This window comes from Branchiostoma lanceolatum, chromosome 1, assembly GCF_035083965.1.
Source record: "Branchiostoma lanceolatum isolate klBraLanc5 chromosome 1, klBraLanc5.hap2, whole genome shotgun sequence".
NCBI classification, from domain to species: Eukaryota; Metazoa; Chordata; class Leptocardii; order Amphioxiformes; family Branchiostomatidae; genus Branchiostoma; species Branchiostoma lanceolatum.
Window position 1 is genome coordinate 9,475,131 of NC_089722.1, and position 25,142 is coordinate 9,500,272.

At 41.8% G+C, this 25,142-nt stretch overlaps 2 protein-coding genes across 3 annotated transcripts in view; one reads left to right on the forward strand and one right to left on the reverse strand.

The window, feature by feature from the left end:
• The window catches only part of LOC136432609 (kin of IRRE-like protein 1), a 34,245-nt gene extending 18,620 nt beyond the window's left edge, over positions 1–15,625 (forward strand). For both annotated transcript variants that reach the window (XM_066424018.1, XM_066424028.1), the window contains exons 2-11: positions 8,205–8,513; positions 9,762–10,067; positions 10,493–10,640; positions 11,473–11,603; positions 11,983–12,237; positions 12,443–12,757; positions 13,233–13,358; positions 13,717–13,896; positions 14,213–14,310; positions 14,730–15,625. In XM_066424018.1, coding sequence (XP_066280115.1) covers positions 8,205–8,513; positions 9,762–10,067; positions 10,493–10,640; positions 11,473–11,603; positions 11,983–12,237; positions 12,443–12,757; positions 13,233–13,358; positions 13,717–13,896; positions 14,213–14,310; positions 14,730–14,849 — 1,988 coding nt within the window. In that variant the 3' untranslated portion in view covers positions 14,850–15,625. The remainder of the gene's footprint in view (positions 1–8,204; positions 8,514–9,761; positions 10,068–10,492; positions 10,641–11,472; positions 11,604–11,982; positions 12,238–12,442; positions 12,758–13,232; positions 13,359–13,716; positions 13,897–14,212; positions 14,311–14,729) is intronic.
• A 302-nt stretch (positions 15,626–15,927) lies between these two features.
• LOC136428053 (E3 ubiquitin-protein ligase TRIM45-like) lies at positions 15,928–24,633 on the reverse strand. Its single transcript, XM_066417351.1, has 4 exons — positions 23,468–24,633; positions 23,085–23,270; positions 16,901–16,987; positions 15,928–16,520 (listed from the first exon to the last, which is right to left on the reverse strand). The coding sequence occupies exons 1-4, from the start codon at positions 24,576–24,578 to the stop codon at positions 15,928–15,930; spliced, it is 1,977 nt and encodes a 658-aa protein (XP_066273448.1). The 5' UTR covers positions 24,579–24,633.
• Positions 24,634–25,142: the final 509 nt, after the last annotated feature.

The window sequence follows — 25,142 nt, forward strand, 5'->3', positions numbered from 1 at the left end:
ACGTTTTTTGACAAGAAGATATGGATTCATGTAAGAGCAAAGGGGAGACACGTAGAAAGACAAACAGTTTCTATCATTTGAGCAAAATGAACTGAGTAACTAATACAAAGATTGTGTGGGCCGTGACTGCTCTTTTTGTCTGACACTTTTTGATGTGTAGGACCTATATGGACCAAATGCGTTGCAATTACGGTCTGGTTCTAATTCTATGTACAGCAAAAGAACCAGCACAGTGCATGGTTCTTGAAAAGAAAATCTATCTATTTGTCTATTTGCTGGTGTTAATCTATCTACTAGTAAGTTTTTCAATTTTTTTTTTGAAATCCTGATTTGTTATGATTTTGTAAGGGCTCCCTTCGAATCAGTTACTCAGTACATTGAAGGGACCACCCTAGAGATTCATAAAAAAAGAAGCTATTTATCTATGTAAATAGCATGATAGATAGATAGATTATTAAGTATTACCAAATGCAAGTGTGTTAGCTTGTGTATGGTTTTACTGTAATTTTGTATGTTAGATGGTACCGAGCTACAACTAACTTAGTTTTACAAAAGTTTGCTTTCCTTCGTACCCACTCCCCACATGCATGACACATAACAATTTCTGCTGCGTAAGGCGTGCACATAATCAACATCTATGCTCCTGAGTCGCAAAGTGTCCTTGGGTTGGGGCCACCGACCGCAGGTAAAACATATCGACCGTCCAAATTAGACTGAGCCCAATTTTAAGGGACGGAGAGTGACGTGCGCCTCTGACCCCGGCCGCGTAATCACTGCTAGGGAAGGACAATTATGCGAAATGCCAGGTCAGACCTAACCTTCTGTGCAGGGAGGGTTTCACAAGTTCACGCCTCGTTTCAGAAAGATATTGCTTTTCTTAGCGACCCATGGGGAAAAGCAACAGTGAAGTGCATTTAGAGTAGGAAAAAATGACTTATAAGGCATGTACAGTCATGAACGTTGATGACTCAGATATATCAACAAGTGGAGCTAACTTGAAACATTCGAATGTTTTATTATTAGCTATTCGCAATATATTCCGACGAGAATTGTTTTTATTAGACCTTGCGAAAGAGTTTGAGTCAGCCCCAGAGGTCTTGCTTGCATTGCATCAGCGCAAGAAATTGCTCATCTGTGGTTCCAGCATAAAAACTGCTTCCTTATAGCCATTTGCACAGGCACTTTATAGTCGTCGATATTTTAGAACGGCTTTGACACGTTCCTGGGCACTAAAACCGGTCATATAACACTTAAACAGGGGCATAACAATAATGGGATGTATCTCGGGGCAAGAAATGTGTAATTATGGCGAAATAAACTACTATTAACTCGCCGGTTAATCGTGTAGAAACGAATTGCTTTCCAATAGGCGCTATTCTATAAAAGAGTTGAATACCCTCCGGGGTGTTTTGAACAGATAAAAGTCATGTGTGATACGTGAGTACATTTGAGAAATGCGTGCGTGCAAAGGTGGGTGTGAAGAATAGCTATTGGCCGCCATGTATTCATCAACGGTTTCTTGTTGGATATGGCCAAAAGTTTTATACTTCACTTAAGCGTAATGAAGACTAATATGCACTATACAAACCGTAGATTCGCGCTTGAAGATGTTGCGCAGTGCGTTGTATCCTTATCTCTTCTCCACAGCGGTGCGTGTGTCTGAGGAAAACATGTATATTATCATAAGGTGTCAAACGCCGTTAGTTCTGTATGACGTGTGGGTGTATTTATACCACAGCGTGTTAGGTTTGTTTTATCGCGCCTGGAGCAATTAATTGGGCACGAGGGTGTCTTAGCTGCATGAGGGCCGGCCACTGTAAATAGGATTGCACAGTAGGGACTCGTAACACCAAAGTGTGCTTGATTGTATTGGGTATTTGAAGGTTTCCAATCGTTCACATCAGCACGGACGCTATACTTAAAACACTGAATGCACAGGGCATACCGAGGCAGGGTCGTGTAAGCCATCAGGGGGAGGATAGGCGCAACGGAGAAATTTTAAAAAGCTTTTAATGATTTTGTTTAAGCTGAACGAATGCGTTCTGCTGGATCCATACCCTTCTGAGAATTCAGACGGTATATGCGCCTTCATGCAGAGCGAAGCCCTCAAGCTCTAACACTCACACTGTGTGCAATCACGGATATCAGATGACCGATGGCCTTCTTCATAGCTGGAAAACAGCATTTACCATCGATGACGTGCAATGGGAAAAGGAGTTATTGTTTCGTTCAAAAGTCTACGCCTCGGCCATATGTCCAGAAATAGACAATTTCTATATTAAGATTTGTAGGGAGAATATGACATACTTTATCTCTGAGATATATTTTGTCAAAACGTTACACTGCGGAGACATTTCATCATGCCAAGTTTTGTTTGGCTCAAACTTTGCAGCCTGGTATCCATCCTTTCATAGGTACTAGGTCCGGTTCTAATATCTGATTCAATCTCTGACAAATAGTCCGGTACCGGTAAATAGGGAACCGATTGGTAATTGATATTCATCAAGGAAGCGATCAGAGAACAGAACCGGACTGGACCAGGATGGATACCAGGCTATCTATCCTTGAAACTAGAGGATGGATGATTCTAAGGGACAGGTAATATTTCAACGCAATCAGATAGTTCTCAATATCCCCCGGATATGTCCTTCTTCACTCCAACACACTAACTAATGAAGACAGATGTGCGTGGTCTGGTAGGTTCATGTGGCAATGGGTTCTATATTTCATGCTGATATCCGTTCAAGGTCAATTCCAGACATGTATGTATGATTGATCACCGTAAACCATGTTTTCAGGCGATAACTACGTTTTCTCTTGGCAATTCTTCTGGCAAGAACATGATTAGTACTTTTGGACGGGCAACCCTTGAGAATGAATAAATCATTATCATCCTTCAAGTCTTTTGTGTTGGTTCGTTTGTCATTCTATACAGTTACGAGGTACATTCCTTTCATTTACCTTTTTTTCCTAGGCATTCTCATTGCTCAGCATCTGCCATGAGCGTGACACCAGATTCCTATGTACATTTGAAACTTTTATAGTCTAACTTATAACTAATTAAATCTCGAATCTCATGTCACACCCTCCCTGAAAACCAAACCCTTTCTTTCTGTAATTTGCCCCACCCCCACCGACTCCAGCGACACAGAATGGTTATTCCCTTGTGGTGATGACCATTCTCTAACCTTCAACGGTCCTTCCCTTTGAACAATCTGTCCAATTTCACATGTGCCTAGTCCCGGGCTCAGGTGCCGTCGGTAACACGGTAGAACGGCCCGGCCCAACGGTTGGCTGTGATCCGCTGGCTTCTCCGTACAGCCGTGTAATAATCATAGATAACCAGCGCCAGGGACTGTCTATTTACGCATAAGATTTATGTGGCCGTTAACCTGAAAACCGTTCTCCGAAAAACGCTGAGATGAAACCGGTTTTTCAAACGAAGTGAACCGTTAAAAAGTCGGGGACAGACGGTAGACGAATTTTGATAACAAGGAGTAATCAGACAAAGATGGAGTATACCGTCAACTTTCCCAAGGTAAAGATTTTTCGAAGTTCAAATCCATATACTTCAATAGTCAAATTCAACTGTATCACAGCGTAATCATACATCAACAATATGTAACTGTAATCAATCAATCATCTCCGGTCATCAAGCGCTGCAACTCGATAGTGATGTATTACGTCACTATGGCTCCGTTTGGAAGAATGTATTGGAATATTTCTTCTACATTAAATGATGTTGGCAGCCATCAGAAAACGGTTTCATAATTACACACTAATATACAACCATGAGACTGAATATCCATTCTGTGTTATTAGTGATTACTGCTTAATGGAATATTACGCCCAATTATACGTTGCATAACGGAATCATAACGCAGGCAGAACATATCAATAGTCATTACTGATGATTTGTGTATTTGCAATGTTTTTTGAGTTTTTACAATCATATAATGGTAATGAAACGTAAAGCACCCATAAACACAGTTCAACGATTATTCAACAAAAGAGAGACCTCCCATGGATGTGAATTCTAGCTCTGGATATTTCCTAGCTTTTCAGCTTGCAAGAAACTTTAGATACGTACAAAATAAGGTCACAGCATGTAACCACTTGATGATGTGTTTGCCGACTCAGCGTTCCTTTAGATTTCCATTAACAAAATAGCTTAAGAGTAGGTCAATTGCATGTGGCCCCATCATGTTCTACTGTAGCCATATTTTACCCGCTGTCACAATTTGGTTACAACGGTTCATATTTTTCAAGGTGAACACAAGATAAATTCGATCAAGGTTGAAACAGACTTTCGTATGTCCCCATCTTTTTTATCGCGTGTCTCCGACACTGTATAATCCTGCCTTGGTTCATCTTTTCCCTCGGTATCCTAGCAATTATCCCATAGTTCATCCAATAAACAGCTCGGAGGAAACGCAAAGGCCAGGTGGCTTTTAGGGTCTAGAAAGTCTGCAGAAATCGATCGTTACTGAGCCACAAGGACGCCTGAATGTGACAGGGGGCACAGCTCAGACTGGGTCTCGGGGCTTCGCCTGCCAGATAAAGGCAAAATTTGTACAAACTTGCCAACTTTCTGATGTTGATTACTTCATTTGTCTCAATTTGCCGAAGACTGATATAATAATTAAGCAGGCGAACAGACAGAAATGAATGCTAATCGTTCAGTGAACATAAAACAAGTTTGCCCACTTGTGAATATAGCAAACACACCATTGGAAGATAGACGACGCCTTCTGAATTGAAATAGCTGAAAACAAAGGAGCCAAGTGTATTTTTCAGTGTCACAGTGTATGAACCATCGCTTCACAAACAGATGAACAAACAACCAAACAACCAAACAAACATGAGTTGCCATTAATCTTAAACGATTGCGGATTACGTAATGTTTGGTGTGCCATAAAGAAACATCCCATTTTATGTTCAGGATGTTTAGACTGTTCATGTCAATATTTGATAATTTCCAAATGCCATCTATGCATTTAGGGACTCATGAAAACGACGCATGAAAACTATATCTTCCAAGCAGAGGTGTCGGTGTCAGCCGCGGTCACTCTACTATCCCTCCTATTGAAACCTCTGCTTGGAGAATATGATTATGAAAACTGTGCTTACTTCTAACCTGGCGGATCTATTCCCAATGAAGAGTAAAATTTGTAACCTTTTCCCAGAGTCACGCACGACACCCGGCCAGCTGCTCCTCCCCTGTATTTAATACCGCTGCTCCAAAAATCAATTGTCATTCAACAAGGACAATTACATATTATCCAGCCTAGAAAGGGAAAACTGTGCGTGCAAAGTGAAAAATTGAATCTTTGTGAAGAACACGTGTATCGATCCTGTTTGTTACAGGTGGTCGGTTGATAGGTATCTTATCTGTATCATCTTGGTTGATTGTACACGTGGGGTGGTGATGGAATAGGGAAACTGGTGCCAGTGCAAATCCTAGCTTAACAAAAACCCGGTAAAATGCATGGGACTGACAGGTTCCTGGAAAGTCGAAACTGATCGATCATGTGAGGAAACTTGGACTTTTTCTGTCCCAACTCTCGTGAAGTCTCGCGAGCGTTGAGAGTACGAGCCAGATGAGTATGGCTTGTTCTTACATGCTGATGCGACACGACAGGCGTAAAGGTCACAGCCGTGGTGAACGTACCAATTACAGGGCATACGGAGGTTCTGTTTAACTCTGAATAGATCCTCCTTACTGAAAGGTGTGGGGATGATTGGCCAGGCGCATTATGCAACACCTGCACCCACCACGACTGCTCGTGAAATGCCCATGTTGAGAGGCGTACCGTTTAGTTTGGGCACATTTAGGGAATATAGAATGAATCACGTGTGTGTCCATATACTTGGAATCGTTTTTTCTTTATATCGTCTATTTCTCAAAGTCATACTACAAAATGCGGTTAAAGAACCCATTCGGCTCTGGTTGAAAAAAAGTGTGTTGGACATAAGATAGCTGGTTGAAAGCACGAGTATTGGTAATTATACACAGTTCTCTTTTCGAAGCAGATCCCATCCTTTCCCCATTTCCCGTTATATCCCCTTCACAGTCCAACGCCCATTTATGGTCTGTAAAACGAAAGAAAGAACTTAGTCCATAGAACTTCTTGAAACGTCTTAAAATCGACATAAAGCTGAGCACCGTATACTTAAAGACCGGATTTTATCGTCTTCCCGAAAAATCGTACACTCAGCCAAAAAGTTGAGCGTTTATGTGTTTTTATGATATTCTACTACTGTCAGTCCTAAGTGGCAATAAAAAGTCAACGCTTTCGGCAAGGTAAATCGATCCAAATACATGTATGCATCTCCAAGAACTCGCTGGTAAAACTAAGACCCCTTCAAGGACAACCTTGAATTTGGTGCTATCGACCGGTATCCGCGCGTAAGTGTTCGTTTCCAGGGAGATTTGTTTTATGGACACTTTGCCCTTATCTTTACGCCGCCCCGTGAGCCAGTCGTGCACAACACGGGCAACAACTGACGGTGGGCTAATTTATTCACAAACCGACCACGAGCCATCGAGACACCTCCGTGTGGCGGTGCGGAAAGCGTGACTATAACGAGTAGATCAGTATACACCACCTGGTGATACTACCTCTCCTTTGACCTCAAACAAGCTTATCTGTATTTTCGATCCGTCAAACGGCTCGTTAGGTTGCGCGTATCAGGAGACTACAGACCTGTTGCTGTGCACCATCTGTTCGCAAGGGTGATAGTGGTCATGTGGAAAGTAATCCCCGAACATAGTGTTTCTTGACTTTTCTTGTTCTGAGACTTAATGTACAATGTATTAGCCTGGGTGCCATCCTCTGTAGTAACCTCTGGCTCAATCATTTCGCTTGCTAACCACGGTGGTTACAGTCCCATTCCACTAGCATGGCGACCTTGCTGCGACGTTGCGCGCTTAACAAATGTCATTGATAAAAACGTTTTGTGTGTTTTGTTACCTTTTCAGTCATACTTGAACATCTTGTATGGTATTCTAGTTATGAAGTCAAGGGTTACACAAATTGAATGTAGGTCGTAGCGAGAGCGCAGCGCGATCGCCGTCAATTAGAATGGGGGCCTTAGCAGGCGAAAAGATTACGCCAGTGGTTACTACGGAGGATGGCACCCATGTAACAATGTATACGGTCGAGACTCAAGTGTAATGTTGTCTAGAGGCTATGACAAGGGTATTGTCTATATATGCTGTGTCAATAATTTTATCGCCTATGCCATTGCCTAATCAACGGTTGTATCTTTACAACCATCATATGTATATCGTGTACTATATAAGTATATATATAACCTGAGAAATAAAGCGGAAACTTTTCATTGTATACCTTGTACATAGTTCTTGTAACTTTAACTTTCCTACTGCACTATTTATGATTCCCGACACACTCAATATTTGCCTACCAGGAAAGATCACAAACAACCACGTTCATGACTTATTCTAGCCATAACCTTTGCCTTCCCAACCTGACCCAAACGAGGTCTTTGCCGAACTTTTGACAGAGGGAAACAGGATGGAGCGCTCAAAACAGCGGCTGAGTCAGTGGTGATGACGCTGGCTATGTGTCTGAAAAGGTCACGACGATAAACTTGTCAGATAGATCACTCTATGATCCGACACACATATCTGCACAGGTGAGGGATCTGCAAATACCACCGGTTCAAGTGTTGCTAAAGGGCAGAGGGCCGCTGGAGGATTATTTACGCTACATCAACAACACAAATTGGACAGCGAACCGATGTACTCCGGGGGTTCGGAAACATGGAGTTGTGGCGATGGGGGTAGATTGAATATGATATGAAACATAAGTACCGTTATGGACTGAAATGTCAACTAACGTCATGACATAACTCTTGTCTACTGAAGATGAACATCGTCAGACTTAATCATCAACATTGTTCTACACAGAGTCACAGTCGAAGAACAATCAAACATGCTAACAACGTATTGAAATATACAAATTACGATGGTAACAGGTAAAATAAAGTCAAGATTTTCTGTTTCACTTGTTGTTTCTTCTGTTTTGAATTATCATTTCATGATCACATAATAACATTTTGACAATATCATTTTTTCTAATGTTAGTATCAAAAGTTACCTACCAGTAGCTTCAACTTATATCCTACTTCTATCGCACATAGATATATGCTGTTATCTCTTCTCTCTTTATCGTGTACAGCTGATGCAGCAAGATACCGCCTGGCGCCGAAGTCCACGGCTGTATTACAGGGCAAGAGAGTCACCCTACAGTGTGCGATAGATAACCTCTCATCGCGTGGAGTAGTAGCTTGGGGAGGACCTCCGGATTATCAGCTCATATCTACCGGAGACGTTGTAAATCCGGATTATCCCCGGTACCGGATTACCGGAGATCACTCCAGAGGTGTCTACAACTTACAGGTCACTAACACCAAGCTAGCGGATGAGGGGAACTACAGATGCAGTACGTTCGGTCTGAAACCGGCACAGGCGACTCTGACTGTCATAGGTAAGGATAAACAACGTAAATCCTGACATCGCTTTTAAAGAGCTCCATTTATTGCAGAGCTTACCTGCTTGTCTCGTAATGGAGGGGGTTTAAAAAAATACATACGGCATTGAATCATGAAAAAAGGCACTGTGACATGATTGTAATTTAAAACTAGAGTTCCACGAACACTTTATCTTCGCCAAATAATCAAGGCTTATTATGGAGAGTGATTAATATTTACATGCTTATCACCCACTGCAAATTTGATCATGCACCATACCATTTGGAAGTTATGCTGGGGGGGGGGGGAGAATGAGTCCAGTCTAGATAGTGTTAAAAATCATTTGGTGGTACAGGACTAGTATATGTGTAGAGTGTGCTGATATATGTAACAAGTTTAATGAACTTTCAGATGCTACAAGTATCGAATTCCTGCCATTGATCACTATGGAATTATGGTGTTTCCTCATCAATTATGCATATTGGCTCCCATATGCATAATTACCATCTATCTAAATCAAATTATAACTTAAGCTATTAACAAGCCAAAAGTCATGATGATCCATTGACCCCTTCTTGAGTTATTACCAAATGAAGGGCGCACAGCTGGCACACAGCTGGGTGACCTAAATCCCAAGCCAGGCAATCCTCCAAGTGTCCCTGAATTTAGGTCGAGTAACAGCTTTCAATGGGATTATACATTACTCTCTTCAACGTTTCCGTCACTTTTTTTGCCTACATACAAACACAAAAAATTCAAAGTCCGCTGCAGTACTGTTGAAAAACGCAAGGTGAACCATTTTCGAACTTGACCTTCCTTTGCACAACCACTACACACCTACCAAAAATCATAAATATTCATTGAAGTTTTCTTGAGTTATGCTCCTGACATACATACAGACCCACCCAACAGATTTTTCAACCGAAAACATAATCTTCCCGAGTACAAGTACTCGGCGAAGATAATAACATTTAGTTGACCTGTTGACCTTGACCCTTTGCCTTCTACATGAGGTAGATGATTAAGGTAACTTTAGTTTGATCAAGTTCAGTGACATGCTGTATGATACATTCTTCTGTAAAACGTTATTCATGTAGCACATATGTCAATTGTGTCCCGCTTTGTTCACTAGATTCTATCATATCCTAAAAAGTGAAGCCTATTTACAGTCTATTAAAAGTTGAGAGGGCTTAAGTTACCGTTGTATTCGATTAATCTTATCAACCATTGTGAACTGATCCAGAGTTGTTTGATATATGTTCCAGTTCCCCTACCGAGACTACCGTCCATATCCGGAGGACAGACACCTGCCATCTCCTCTCAGCGACTCATCCTCACCTGCACCTGTACGGGCGGCCACCCCCCTCCCCACGTCACGTGGTACAACGGGTCACGTGTGGTGGATCCTGCCTACATCAGCACGGAGACCAGTGAGACTCGCATCGTGCAGACGCTGACTATAGAGGCGGTCAGCAAGTGGGATAACGGGGCAAACCTGTCCTGTACAGCGGACCAGGGGTTCCCAAACCTGGTCAAACCTAAAACGTCATTCAGGATTCTTCGAATCCACTGTAAGTAAAACAAGACAAACATAAATCATAAGAAACTACTTCTACTTGTCCTTCAATTGGAGTGGGTTTCACAGAAAGATGTTCTTTTTTATGTACATAAAGATATAGGGAATCTGTAAGTCCCTCAACCAACTAGACAGGTTTTGTAAACGGCCAGACCGGTTTCACTTCCAGATAGCGTCCCCTATATCTTTCGTCAGTGTCAGATGCGATCTGAAACATCTGACCGTTTACAAAACTTTATAACCGGTTGCTTGAGTCACGTGCAATTTTGTATTGTGTATCTTATCACCTGGATGTCTAATCATCGAGGTACTAAGGAATATACCGCTTTGACATAACCTGAATTGAAGTGTGCAATCTGGCCCGGAACACAAGTGGTCAAGAAACATAATTCTTATGTTCATATTCGCATCTTGTTTCAGACCCACCCACCGTCAATGTCCCGAAATCCTCCATCCACGTCAAGGAGGGAATGCCAGCTAACCTGACATGCGCAGTGGACAGTAATCCCCAGGCCACGATAACATGGGAAAAACTCGGACACCCATTCCCTATCAGGGGAGACGAAAGGTAGGGGGCTACTTTTGGTAGTTTAAAAAATGTTTTCAATGGCTAGGTGCTGGACATTAGTTAGCCAATCAGAGCATCGAAAATTCATTTTCTTTCGTCATGAGTCACATGCTTTCCTATAGGCTTAGGGGAGAATCATATGATTCAACTCTGGTCATTAATATTTGGGCACCACTACCCTCCCGTGTATATTCCATATCTTCCCTTCGTTATTGGCTTGAAAGCCTGGAATTAATCATGCTCAGATTGCTACAAGTCAGATTCAGAACAGTTAATTACTTCTATTCCCTGCTGCAATCCTAGGATACACTTGGAAATTTGATAAAGGTTTTATATGGGTGTTGTTCAACAGAAAATCTAGCAACATCTACGACATGAAGAACACACTCTGAGCACTAAATAATATCAAATTGCAGTTTATAGTTATAAGAGAAAATCATTCTTACATAAGATATCATGTCCGTTAGTATGTCCAAATTAGTATGTGGAAATTGAGATCTATGTTGTTTTTAGGCTTGCTTCATGAATTCAATCGACCATCTTTTTGAAAAATAATGTATTAATTTCCGGCTTCTCTTGCTTCGAGTCTTATGATATAGTCGTGCTCTATAAGACTGTAAGTAAGAGAAGCACTGCAACAGTCGCCACTGCTAATATCTTAGCACGTATTGTGTCAGGCCTACTGCATATTATAGGCAATATATATGTATATATGTTTAACAAGAAATATACATCACATACATCAAACTTGATATATCTTATCTTACGTATTACATGTAATGACGATATTTCAAAAGCCATCTGAAAGTGCTAGCTAATGGAGAGTTTAAAGGTTCCTCCGCTCCAGAAAGCCGACCCTGTACCTGCCTAAGGTGACCCGGTACGACGGCGGCACCTATCAGTGTACGGCCGACAACGGGGTGGCACCGAGCGGGAGGGGCACTATCACAGTCAGTGTGCTGTGTAAGTGGACTTACGTTAAACAATGCATGCACAGAGATCTCGTCATGACGTAAGCCTGAATTGTATATAGGACCAAATATCGATTTCAGCAATGTAGTTATGCCTAGTGTGTAGGTACATACAAAAAGGCTATACTGCTTCATTGTGGGGGCAAGTAGGGTTGGTAACTCAGGTTTATAATACATGTAATTAGCATGGTCAAATTGCAAATAAGAGTTAGCTTTTCGGTTTGTTGACGGTCTCAGAGTATCGAAAGGACCTCTAGTAAACTTTTCCTTCCAAGTAGCGACAATGCAAAATTGATTAATTATATTGGATTTGTTACACGCAAATGTTGCAGTTAACAAAGCTGACCTAGGTAATTTATTGTATACCACAGACCGGCCTTGGATCGACCCCACAATGGAGAAGAAAGTCACTATCCTGAACGGTCAGGACGATTTCTCCCTGGAGTGTCTCGCTGACGGGAACCCCAAACCTCGGATCCGCTGGCGGCGGAAGGATACAAGTCTGTACTGGGAAAACCCGCTCCGGTTCCACAGGGTGCGGTATGATATCGAAGGGACGTACGAGTGCGTCGCCACAACGAAAGACTTTCCGGAAGTGACGAAAGAAACATTTATCGACGTCGTCGGTGAGATTATATATGGACATACATGCGATGACAAAATTGTATTAATGATGATTCAAATTTGATGATATTGTTGTATGGGATCATGTAATATACAATACATAATCAAAGGACGTAGCTAATGATATTTTATATAGCGTGATGAGTAAAATGAGTAGCAAGAAATAGTGGAAATATGAATTATTTTGGTCTTGTTTATGTTATCTAGGTCGACCCCAAATAAGGGAAGAAACTAGTGACGTCATTTCCTCCACGGAAGGAGAAGCGACCAGCCTTACCTGTGACGTCAGAGCTGATCCCCTCCCCACGAAAATCAAGTGGTTGTGGCGTGACACCCAGGGTGTTGAAGTGGAGCTGAACCACGTACAGGGCGACACAAGCGTGAAGGAAAGTTCTAGTAAAGACGAGAAATCTTCATCCCTCACTCTCAAGAACGTAGCGATACGCGACGGCGGTACTTATGTCTGCCACGCAGCGAACATGTTTGGTACTGCACAGCGGGAAATTCATCTCAATGTCACGGGTAGGTTGTTCAACGTTGTATGGACTTGAATGAAATATGGAGGAAAATTAACAGCGAGGCGGTCTCCGAGGTATTGCTTGCCCTCGGATGACCTTGAATCGTGCTAGCTTTTGATCGGTTGTCGTAAACCTGTCATCAAGTGATTATATGCGAGTATAAAATACAACTGTGGAATCAAGTATTTAGTAAGGGGCGTTTATCTATAATGGCAGACTCTTCTGTTGTGGACCGTAGCCCGTGATTTGAACAAAGTTTCATTTGTAGGTATCTGAAGATGAAGATAACACAGCGTCTTTGTTGTCATATAGATTCTTAGTGTTTGAATGACTTTTTGCATCTTTAGAGGTAGTTGTCATCTTCGCCAAAGCAAACGGAATATTGGATAGAGTGTACATAGTTATGACTCTTCTTAATTTTAGGACAAACACATTCAAGTAGATGTGATATTCACCGTTGACATGTTCTGCCGGTGCAGAATCGTACCGTTCCCTGGCCACTGTGATCGCCATCACGATAGCCGCCATGATCGTGCTGGCGGGACTGGTGATCGGTCTGCTGCTGGCCAGGAGGAGAGGGTGGATCTGTGGCGGACTACGGACAGGTAAAAGGACATCTTTAACTTAGTAAATTCACATTCTGTACCTTGTCTGCAATTGCAGTAGTTTGTCCGCCGATGAACTATGTATTATCACAGAGAGGTAGGCGGAAACATCAAACACAGCACAGGAGTGATATGTTAGGCAAGTTTTGCAACGTCATACCTAATGATATGTATAAGCTCTTCATGATCTAGTGCGTAAAGTTCCAGTCAAACTTAAGCTTGCTTCGCTAAAAGCACTAACATAAACCTCAACACTTAAGTATCATTCCGTTTTGGTGTTTCGATACATTTGTCTCTGCCAGTATGATAATCACAACCCGTAACAGTCCTCTGATAGCTCTCCACTATTCCTACACAGATGATAAGAATATGTCTGCGCCCCGCCCCATGCCCCCGGTACCTAAGTATGCACACAAGACCGGCACTATAGACTCCGGAGTGGAGGATCTGGAGCTGCACGAGATGGAGGGCACTCTGAAGCCACGCCCACCGCCCAGAGTGGACAAGGACTGGACAGCGATAGGACTGACCTATACAGGTGGTCATTGGCTTTTTACCGCCCCCTAACCATGGCTGTTTATCAAATTCTGTGGCATGGTCCTTATTTACATCTTACGATGCTTTAACTTTCCTGTCATAGCCAACATTGCAAATTTGTACGTGCACTGTTTCTATGGCCACATAGCTTCAGTTTTCGAACTCCTCTTTTCCTTCAGATGTCTTGCTTGCCTTAAGTGTGACAATAGAAGAAACTTTGTTTAATTTTGTACTTGTTGCAACTACATTGCGAGCGAGAGACTCCTTGTGGTGAAGACTATCATGACATTCTGTCTGACGCGTTTTGATTCCCTCAGGACTGGCCCACCCCTCCACCCTCCCTCCCTACTCAACTGTAGAACGGCACCGACCTGACGGGGAGGACCTACAGGGAGACACCATCTTCCACGAACCGGTAAGACAAATCCATTCATTCGGCGATTTTCTTTCACGTCATGGATAAGATGTAGTGGACGATCTGATCTTGAGCGTTCAGTTCAGAGTAAACAAACGCTTTCCAACGGAGAAAACAAAGACTCCGTTCACTTTTAAAAATCTATCCGGATAGATAATCGATCCAGAGGAAATCTGAAGAAATCTAAGCGGCTTTGGGCCGTTCACACTTCAAAAACTGATCCGGATCGGGGCATTTTGATCCAGATCGACGATCTGTCCACATAGATTTTTTGAGAGTGAACGGGGCCAAAAGTACTTGGTTAGTGTCTATGGACTACAATGAATCATCTTCTTTTGCACAGTATCATTGTGGCTTTTAAATCTCATCAACTCTTCGTTGAAAGATTTAGTGTCTAGAGTTGACTTTTTACTCGGCAGCTCGGCCATCCCCACCCGCCGACCAGACACAGTCACGGCCGCCTGACGCTTGGCGGGAAACGGGCCACAGCCAGACGGACCCAGCTGGACAACGTCATCAACGAACAGCAATCATTGTAACATGCTTTATTAGAGAAAATGCCAGCTATCTGGTAGTAAAAAACAGAACAAATGAAATTTGTTAATCTGTGTTTGACGATTACATTTTGATTGTTGATGTACAGAACTAGCTCTCAAGAAAAAGGTTATTAGATGTTGTGGAAATGATTGATATCAGTACGATAACAGAATCTGAACAGTATAAAATGCCATAATTATATGGATATGTAATATCCTTACCCTCTGCTACATCTACAAATTTCACACACGTATAAGATGCAAAAAAAAGTGTAAAAAGGAAGATTCAACGGACTTTTGGTCGTTTGCTTGCAAAGCTAATTTTTGTACATTACTACATGTCTAGCGAGATACATCATCACAAACAGGGCATTTCCGCAGAGAATATTAGTTTATACATTAGATTACATTATACCTAGATCAAGACCATCTGAATTAAGTCATGATGAAATCTACATTATGTGCTTTACACGTACATTGCATATTCCTTATAAAAGAAAGCAAAACGACAAAATAAGTCAATGGTAAAGTTCAAATTTAATATGAAATCCCAAAAAGACGTCAATCAGTCAAATCAACTTGGAATCACGTTGCATGTTTTAGTTTTCGTATTTGTGTACAGTCAGCACGGTTTTGATTTCAAATCGTGCTTTCGGAATAAGCGTGTACATGTATGTTATTGGAATAAAAAGCAGCTCGTGGTAGGGCTCTTCTCAAGCTGTTAAAGGTGTAGCTACGGATGTGTTTGTCAAATTTTCAATAAAATCAAAATAAGATGAGTTCCAAGTGGTAAAGGCATTACAGACTCATTATCAAGTAACCGTTTGGTTTTGTTACTTTCCTCTTCATGTTGACCTGTATCGTCAATACTTTTCAGAAAACATGTTTGTGAATCAACAACTAAATCATCTATTAACCTGTTCATCCGATCATAACTAAGTAAAATGACGGATGATTATCTCACACGGCCCGGAAATATACACTCAGGCAATATCATGGAATTACGTTTTCCTTTTGCAAAAAGGGAATTTACAAGTAGAATGTATCAATCATCCTGACTTGAGTTGTTGGCTGGTCTACTTTACGCCTTCATGGTGATAATTACATACCCTGGTCCGTCATTGGCCCCATTCTGGCCACTGGAGTCTGCACCAGAATTAAACGAACCTCCACCACCACCACCATTTACAGAGCCACTGCATCCCCTGCCTCCTCCCGAGTAACCTCCTCCCCCACCTCCTCCATCACCAAGTCCCTCGCCCCCTCCCCCTCCACCAAACCCGCCATCGGCAATATGATATTTCCCACTCCCTCCAACCCCGCCATTTACCAGCGCCTTCCCACCATCACCACCAGCCAGATACCCCCCTCCATCCGTCAGGAGCCCTCCCCCTCCCCCACCCAAGTAGCTATCCACCCCTTCTGTTGCCCCCTGTCCATCAGATCCCCCACTATAACCAGTCTTTCCAAAACTCCTGTTCCCAGCTGTTGAGAGTGTCCCGTCACATAGGGGATTATGAGTCTTTAGACACCTGCCACCACCTCCCCCACCCCCCGCGACGATCAGTGGTGTGTTGTCAGACTTGGTAAGAAATGTTCCTCCTCCTCCCCCGACACCACTGTCTTTCGTGATCTCAGCACCTTCCTGTCCGACCAGGATCTTCAGTACCTCACCTAAAAGTTGTGAATAGAAGCTATTGTTATAGGATGACGGAGAGTGGACCTTTCGGTGTTTCATAGTTATGTCTTCTTTCAATCCTAAATCATGTCTTATAATCTTCTAAGCAAGGATAGTATCTCGCCTTCTGGTAGACTTATAATTAGGACACAACATATATCTGCCCATTTACTCACTTTTTTTCCAATGCTGTCTTCTCTTCCTCCTCTATAATCTATCAAGACCTATACACAGCAAGCCCAGTGACTTGAAATCATTATCTTTTTTTCTCTCCCTTTACATGTAAATCTTATATATTTATATGCACTTGGCGCACTGGCGAATAAAGGTCTATCTGGGGAAGACCTAAGGTATATACTAGTAGCACTTAGCCAACCTTGTTTAAGTTGAAACGCTCCCTTCACCACAGCACCCCGTCCTCGTGCTGACTTCAGATCCTCCGGACCCCACCCCGCGGCTGCACCTGAAGTAAGAAAAGACGTTTCGCTTGTTTCGTCTCAAACGTGCACTGAGACAACCTGGAGATCATGCAACATTACAGGAAATTGGATCTGTGCTCAGCATGCTTGGAATTTCATATCAAATGCAATGACAAGCTTTGCAATTTATTTATGATAATCTTCGCTGGCAATATCTAGAAATATTGATAAAACGGTACTTGAGAAATTGTCAAAAATTGCCTTAACTAGAGTTCTACGACCCCATACCTTCGCCCACTGATGTTAACCTTTTCGAGTGGCATATATCATAAATGTATTCAATCTATTATGCAAATAAGGACCTAATTCGCATGAATTATGTCAGTTGACCATCTACTCTACCAAAATTACACAAGTTGTTCAAAGTATAAAAGTCTTATATTATCAAAGAAGGCTATCGTAGCATTCACTCATAGATAATGTAAATGAGGCCCCCATTTGCATGATTCATGTCTGATCATGTCCACATCTACTTTGCATGTTTTAGTTTTCGTATTTGTGTACAGTCAGCACGGTTATGATTTCAAATCGTGATTTCGGAATAAGCGTGTACATGTATATTATTGGAATAAAAAGCAGCTAGTGGTAGGGCTCTTCTCAAGCTGTTAAAGGTGTAGCTACGGATGTGTTTGTCAAATTTTCAATAAAATCAAAATAAGATGAGTTCCAAGTGGTAAAGGCATTACAGACTCATTATCAAGTAACCGTTTGGTTTTGTTACTTTCCTCTTCATGTTGACCTGTATCGTCAATACTTTTCAGAAAACATGTTTGTGAATCAACAACTAAATCATCTATTAACCTGTTCATCCGATCATAACTACGTAAAATGACGGATGATTATCTCACACGGCCCGGAAATATACACTCAGGCAATATCATGGAATTACGTTACATAATCTCCAATACAGTATTCAAACCCCTGATTTAAAACATTTCAACCGCAAGAATGTAGATATATAAGTGAACTAGAGTTTCACAACCTCATACCTTCGCCAATAATTTTAGCCTTTACGACTGAATGTATTTAGGGTGTTTTTATCATTGATTATACAAAAAAGGTCCTCATTTGCATAAACTACATCAATTGGTCATCTTCTCCACCCAAGTAACAGAAGTTGTCCAAAGTATGACTGTCACAGTGTTATCGTAGCAAAGAAGGCTATTGGAGGATTTAAAAAAAAAACCTATCATGCACCTATCATGCAAATAATCTTTATTGAATGATGTTCATATTCACATAACTTCCAGATGTCAAAAGTATGAAATTGCTGTCATTTACCAGTATGGAATTATAGTATTTTATCATTAATTATGCCAATAAGGTCTTCATTTGCATATTTTCTATGTATCAACATGCCTCTCTTCCCCAGTTACAAACGTCACGAGGCTAAGTAGACTAGTCGAATAGTCCTATCATGGAACGTAGTGGGTTTACAAAAGTCCTAAATAATTATGCAATCAAATAATTACCATTTGATTATACCAAGCATCACCTAAGCTATCCATATAAAAAAATCATGATGAGTCGTCAGCCCTTTGTTGAGTTATATTTTTTCTTATTCATTATGCAAATGAGGTCTTCATTTGCATGATTAGTATCTATCAATATTTGTCTTTTCTCAGGCACATGCCACATGTTTGAGAGTCTATGATGAAATACAGTGGACGTACAAACTTTCCTCATTAATTATGCAAATTATATTCTGATTTGTATAAATAGTATCGTATTATGTAAATCGTCATTCAAGCTATCCACCAACCAAAAGCTAAACTACCCGCATACCAACCATCAATACAATCCATCCAAGCCTTCTCGAGTTATGCTACTTTTCTACACACACATTTTTTTCACCACTACCAGTAGGGGCCCCGGGAATAAGCCTTGCTGGTAGTGCTACAGAGAACGATGATGTAATATAACAGATTTTGGAACTTTCCTCCTTAATTATGCAAAGTAAACTACGCACAAAAAGTTCGGAAACTTAACTTTGGTTGATCATATCTCCGTTGTTTTTTTTATCGATTTTGATGCATTATATATCATTGTAAAGCTTGTGTGATTCCCTTTCTATGATAACAAACTTATTGTGATTGAAAACCCACGGAACAAGTACCAGGACTAATAACGTGAGTGGGTCACAGAGAAAAAGTGCCCGAAATTCCCTGTTGGTGTCATACGCGCGGTGTGACATCCTATTGGTATGGGCGCGGATGATGATTCAATACATTTTTTCCTCAGGTTCTAAGGTTATTTCTAGAGCACAGACCATCCAAGGTTATTTCTAGCACACAGAACATCCAAGGTTATTTTTAGCACATCGAAGATCCAATTGTTTACACCACAGCATTTGGTGGTGGCAGCGTCATAGTATGGGGAGGCATTACCTCCAGGGGAAAGACAAGACTTGTCATTGTACCAGGAACCCTCAATGCAGAAAGATATCGTGACACAATACTTGATCCGGTGGCCGTCCCTTTCCTTCATAACATGGGGCCGACTGCCTTGCTGCAAGATGATAACGCCCGCCCACACCGGGGAGGGATAATCGCAGACCATCTCCAGCATGCAGGTGCAGAGAGGATGGAGTGGCCCTCTAAGAGCCCGGACCTGGACCCCATCGAACATCTATGGGATCAGCTTGGGCGAGCTGTCCGTGCAAGAGTGACCGAGAGAACAACGCTAGCTGACCTAGGACGACTGCTGGTGGAGGAATGGGACGCTATCCCACAGCATCGCATTGCGCGACTGGTGACGAGTATGAGGAGGAGGTGCCGTGCTGTAGTGACAGCGCGTGGCTGGGCCACCCGTTACTAACTGAAGACTCCTTGCTAACCCGTTACTTAGATACAGATTGTTGGTTTTGATAAAGAGTAAACTTAGCTTTCATAAATATGTCTTGTTTATTCTTGTTGATTTTTCACAATACCCTGGTACAGAAGTCAATATCAACAGAAGAATATGTACGGAATAGCATGTTTGACTATAGTAAGGTAATCTGGGCAATTTATTTCTTTGACCCACACACTTTAGCAGGCCTGATGCTCCTTTCATGAACTCACAATCACAATAAGTTTGGTACCATTGGAAAGGAAATCAAAAAACTTTTAAATGATATGTAATACATTGAAATCGGTAAAAAAAATAACGGAATTATGATCGACCAAAGTTAAGTTTCCGAACTTTTTGTGCGTAGTTTAGTTCGCCCAAAATCTAATCATCTTGATGTTTTGCACATACCTACCGACACACCAAATATGAAGACAATCCATCCAGGCGTTCTCGACTTATCGTGTTCACTAACAGACACAAAGGAACACGCTCGGTAAAATATAACCTTCTCGGCGAAGGTAATAATTTCATCAGGTTCTTGAACGATTGAATAGCAACGTTATTTATTCACAGCCACGTATCTAAATGAGGAAACGTTTCGATGACCGTCTTACACAATCATTGTTGCCTGATAATATCTATGTATTTGACAACACTCTACATTTGGGACTGCATTATTTCAGTATTGTTGCTTAACCATATATATATGTCACAGTAGAGATTGGAATCCAGTAGAGTCCGGAGCTCTACTAGTAGAGATGGGAATTCCAATCTCTACCAGTAGAGTTCTGGATTCTACTAGTTGAGATTGGAATTCCAATCTCTACTAGTAGAGATTGGAATCGGGATCCGAATATTGGAATTCCAATCTCTACTAGGAGAATTCCAGATTCTACTAGTAGAGATTGGAATTGAGGACATTGTCCAATTCTAATAGGAAAATTTGGATTGTACTGTATCAAAATGTTTTGGAAAATAGACTGAATCATTTCACACCTAAAATTTCAGCATAGCTAAGCCTACATTCACCATTAACATTTTAGGTGAATCACTCATAAGTTATGTTTTAGATATCTAATAAACCTTCTGTCAAGACACATTGTAACCATGGGGATAGCTGTCAAGTCCAACTTTAGTGAATGGCTATTTGCAAATGCCACTGATATGTCAATCAGACACATTTGCATACGGCCATTATGACTTCGTGACTCAATATGCTCAACCAGTTTTTCCAGTTCGTTAGTGATCATGACTTGGTATATGAGAGCTAATTCACCCCTGCCAAGCCAGTTTCAAAGTTGATGTCAAAGTTATCAGATATCTAAAAAAAGGGTAATTCGCCTTAAATATTAATGGTGAATGTAGGCTTAGCTATGCTGAAATATTAGGTGTGAAATGATTCAGTCTATTTTTCTAAAACATTTTGACACAATTCAAATTTTTCCTATTAGAATTGGAGATTGTCCTGGTAGAATTCCAATCTCTACTAGTAGAATCTGGAGTTCTCCTAGTAGAGATTGGAATCCCAATATTCAGAACCCGATTCCAATCTGTACTAGTAGAGATTGGAATTCCAATCTCTACTAGTAGAGTTCCGGACTCTACTGGATTCCAATCTCTACTGTGACATATACATAAATATGTACATAGCAATACTTTACAGTTGGAACCGCATCATCTCACCACTGTTGCTTTAAAAAAATATCTATCAATGTAACAATACTTTTGGGACTGCATTGTTAAGTTAAGTGTACTTAGCTTCAGTACACTGTGCATAGTGAAACCAGTCAGTATTGCCCTGAAGAAGATGACAGACGGTCAGCGAAACGTCGGCTCATGTAAATACGTGGTTGTTAATGAAGAACTTTGCTATTCAAGGTAAACATATAATTTCCATGTCTTTGTCAGAAAATCATGTTAAGATACACTAGAGTATTCTTCGCCAATAACCTTGATTAACTTCGATACATTTATGACTGTTAACACCTACAGACAGCAAGTACCATCTAAATGACCACTGATCCCAGTAATGCATTCGACTTGTCTATTAGTGCAAACGGGGGTCGCCCAAACATGTGACGTTTTTTTACGCGCTCGAACTCACGGCTCATTGCTGGTTGCCAGAGAATGGTCATGTTTTAAAGAAATTCAATGAATTTTGAACACATTCAACTAAAGAACATACATGGACAAGAAATGTATTCATACTGTTCATGTGCCCTTCACGCTCCGCGTTGGAAGCGGCAAACGCTGTGAGACATTTTCACGAATGTACCTTCTGATTTAGTGCTACGCCAGATAGTGTGCCTAACTTATTACGCTTTGGTAAGTTTGCTCTCTTCGGAAGTTGGTGATGAAGTTTGGGAAATGTAAATAAGGCTTGAAGTCTGCTATATTCTAGGTTTCTTTTCACCGGAAAATTTTGACTGTGTGCACTTCTCACGTCATGTGAGAAGGGCTATGTCCAGCGCATCCCAGCTCATGTTTTCACGGGAAATAGGCTACTACGCACTGTGCGCGCGGCCCGACGTACGTCTGGCATGCGACCCGACTTACAAAATCATAACGAAAAAACGACACCGCTTACATCAACAATACTCCGTCCGCTTATTGGGAAATATCTTAGCCATCTCTGTATTCAGTTTCCTTTTCATAGACGGTACCAATCACATGTTAGAGCGTTACAAAGCTGTGCGTTGAATCGCCGTCCGCCACCATCGCGGCCCAAAAAATGGCGGGAAAACAACGTCGCCAGACGGCAGCGATGTTTACGTTGTTTTCTTTGGTCGGTTTTCTTCTCAACAAACACTTAAAGACCCAATTTTTTTGTGTTTTATGAAGTTATATTTCTTATGTGTATGATAGTTTTGTATTTGCTTGGCACAGGTCGTATATTTAGGTGCCGGGCCGCCTAGCTACGCAGTGACCCTCTAATCAGCGTTGCCATCATTATTGTCAAAATACTATTCTCGACATAACAAGAAATACATATGTACAGATATGTTTTGAATGCAAATAACAATTATGTGCATGAACTTGGTTTATTTACCTTCCTTATGAGCATAGTCAGTGGACACAAACACGGCGTACTTATGCATAAAAAGATCACTAAAAAATCCGTCACATGTTAGGGCGCGTCATGAGTTAGGGCAACCCCCGTTATATTTGATTGATTGCTAAGCCGGTGCTTATACCAAGTCAAAACTGCACAGCGCTACTTAAGAATAGCAGATTTTTAAGAATGATGACGACTTGGTCTACCTGCCGCCTCTATGCTGTACGTTCCCGTCCCTGGTACAGTGAAGTGTTGTATCCCGCCATGTAGCGTCACCAGGTGTTCATGGTCCTGTCCCCTGTAGTGGTTACCCAGGGTGGTGGGGCCCAGTCGGCCGGTGGTGCCCAGGGTGGTGAACTTCGCGGTACGGAGGGGAACATCTGGGAAAATATCATCGTCCTTTAGTGCTCACCTTAACAGGCATATTTGTATGCATAACACTTAACAAAAGTATTATATTTTTTTTTACCTAGATAAGACGAATAATTCTATAGTCATGCTAATTATCTTTTTTGCGTAAGTGCATTTCTTAAAATTTCTATTTCTTATGTGCTTATAATACATTGCTTTTTCTTACCGGCAATGTTGCCGAAATCGACGTCCTGGGCGTTTATAGTTGGATTTGCTCTATATGCGATGTAACTGATCAAATCGGGAATGTCCGGGATCTGTCCTTTGAGTAGAAGATCAAGTCGTGCTGTGACGTCAGAGTACACGTTCACCACGTCAAAGTCGCTGCCATGTTCCACGATTTTCCGTGAGTAGTCCACCGTGCTGGACAGGCAGCCCAGGGCGCTTTCAATGGTGTCTTCTGTTGCAGAGAGCTGTTTGTGACGAGTAGCTGTGGTAGAGGCAAGTTTTTCTTCGAGTTTCGCCTGTTTTCGTCTGGCATTATCGATGAACTCTTTGATAGCTGTTTCTATAGCTTCAGTAATGGCGTCTTGGGCCGTCTTCGTGTTTGTATCCAGCTCTGCCTTCTTGTTAGCAACAATTTCCTTGATGAGTTGGAACTCATCAATTTTGGGTTGGGCTTTTTCAGCGCCGTCTTTGAGCCTGTCTCTGATTCCCTCTACCACTTTGGGCAGGTAGCCATGCTCGTGATCTTTGTGCTCCAAAACTAAACAGTCCCGACAGATCGGACTTTGGCACGTTTGGCAGAAGAACCTGAGTTCCTCACCGTTGTGTTCGTGGCAAATTGGTTGCCTCTGAGACTTGAAGGCAAGCGGATTGGACGTCGAACGGCTTTTCAGCTCCTCAAGACTAAGGGTGTCATGATCTCGAGTGGGCCTCAATCGTTGATGAACTGCGAGACAATTGATGCAGAGAAAACAGTCGCAGTGACGACACCAAGATGTTGCCTTATTCCCATCATCGCATGTGCCGCACGTGATGTCATCCGTACTGTCTGTGGTCAACTTCTTATGAACGTCGACTGCATCTTTAAGACTCAGTACGAAGAAGTTGTCTTTGAGCCCCTCGACACCGCCCCCCGGAAGTTCAGTTTCGGTCCGACATGTTGGACACGGAAACGTCTCCCTCCCTTCACTTTGCTGCGCGAAGAACTTCTCCAGACAGCCCTTACAGAAGGTGTGAAGACACGGCAGGACCTTGGGGTTCTTAAAGGGCTCCAGGCAGATCGTACACTCCAGAAAGTCGCCCGAAATCTGGGTAATTATGGCCTCCGCCATAACGCTACCTGTAAGCCATGTATAAGGAGAAAGAAATACAGGAAGTGTATATGAACTATGAACTTTCGGTCACGAGATTGTTTACATCAAAGGTAACTCCGGGTCATGCAATCTACCAGCGCTAGTGCTTATTACGCCATCACTTAAAATAAAATTATGCATATATTTTTGCGCACGCATCAATTTCGGGGTGTCGAGAGTATGGCAACCGTAGGCATACAATCAAGTCAGTGTCGCCCAACCCAAATTCTTCTCCAAGTTGCTACGGTACAAGGACGACACACTCACTTAGCGGAATAAAGTAGAATTGCAATGATTCAAACTACGTGATGTGGATGCTGACTTGTCCAATAAAACAAATCGACCAATCAGTGTAGACGTAGACCACTGTTTGCTCTGCGGCACAATCACACATACTAGTAGTAGCTAAAGCTTGTATGCACTCCTGAGCTAAGTATTGATTGATTGTTGAATGACCAATAGGTATATGTTCGATGGATTTTAATCACAATCATCCGACTTATTATGTCTACTCTGATTAGTTGATTTCATTTTACCCGTGTC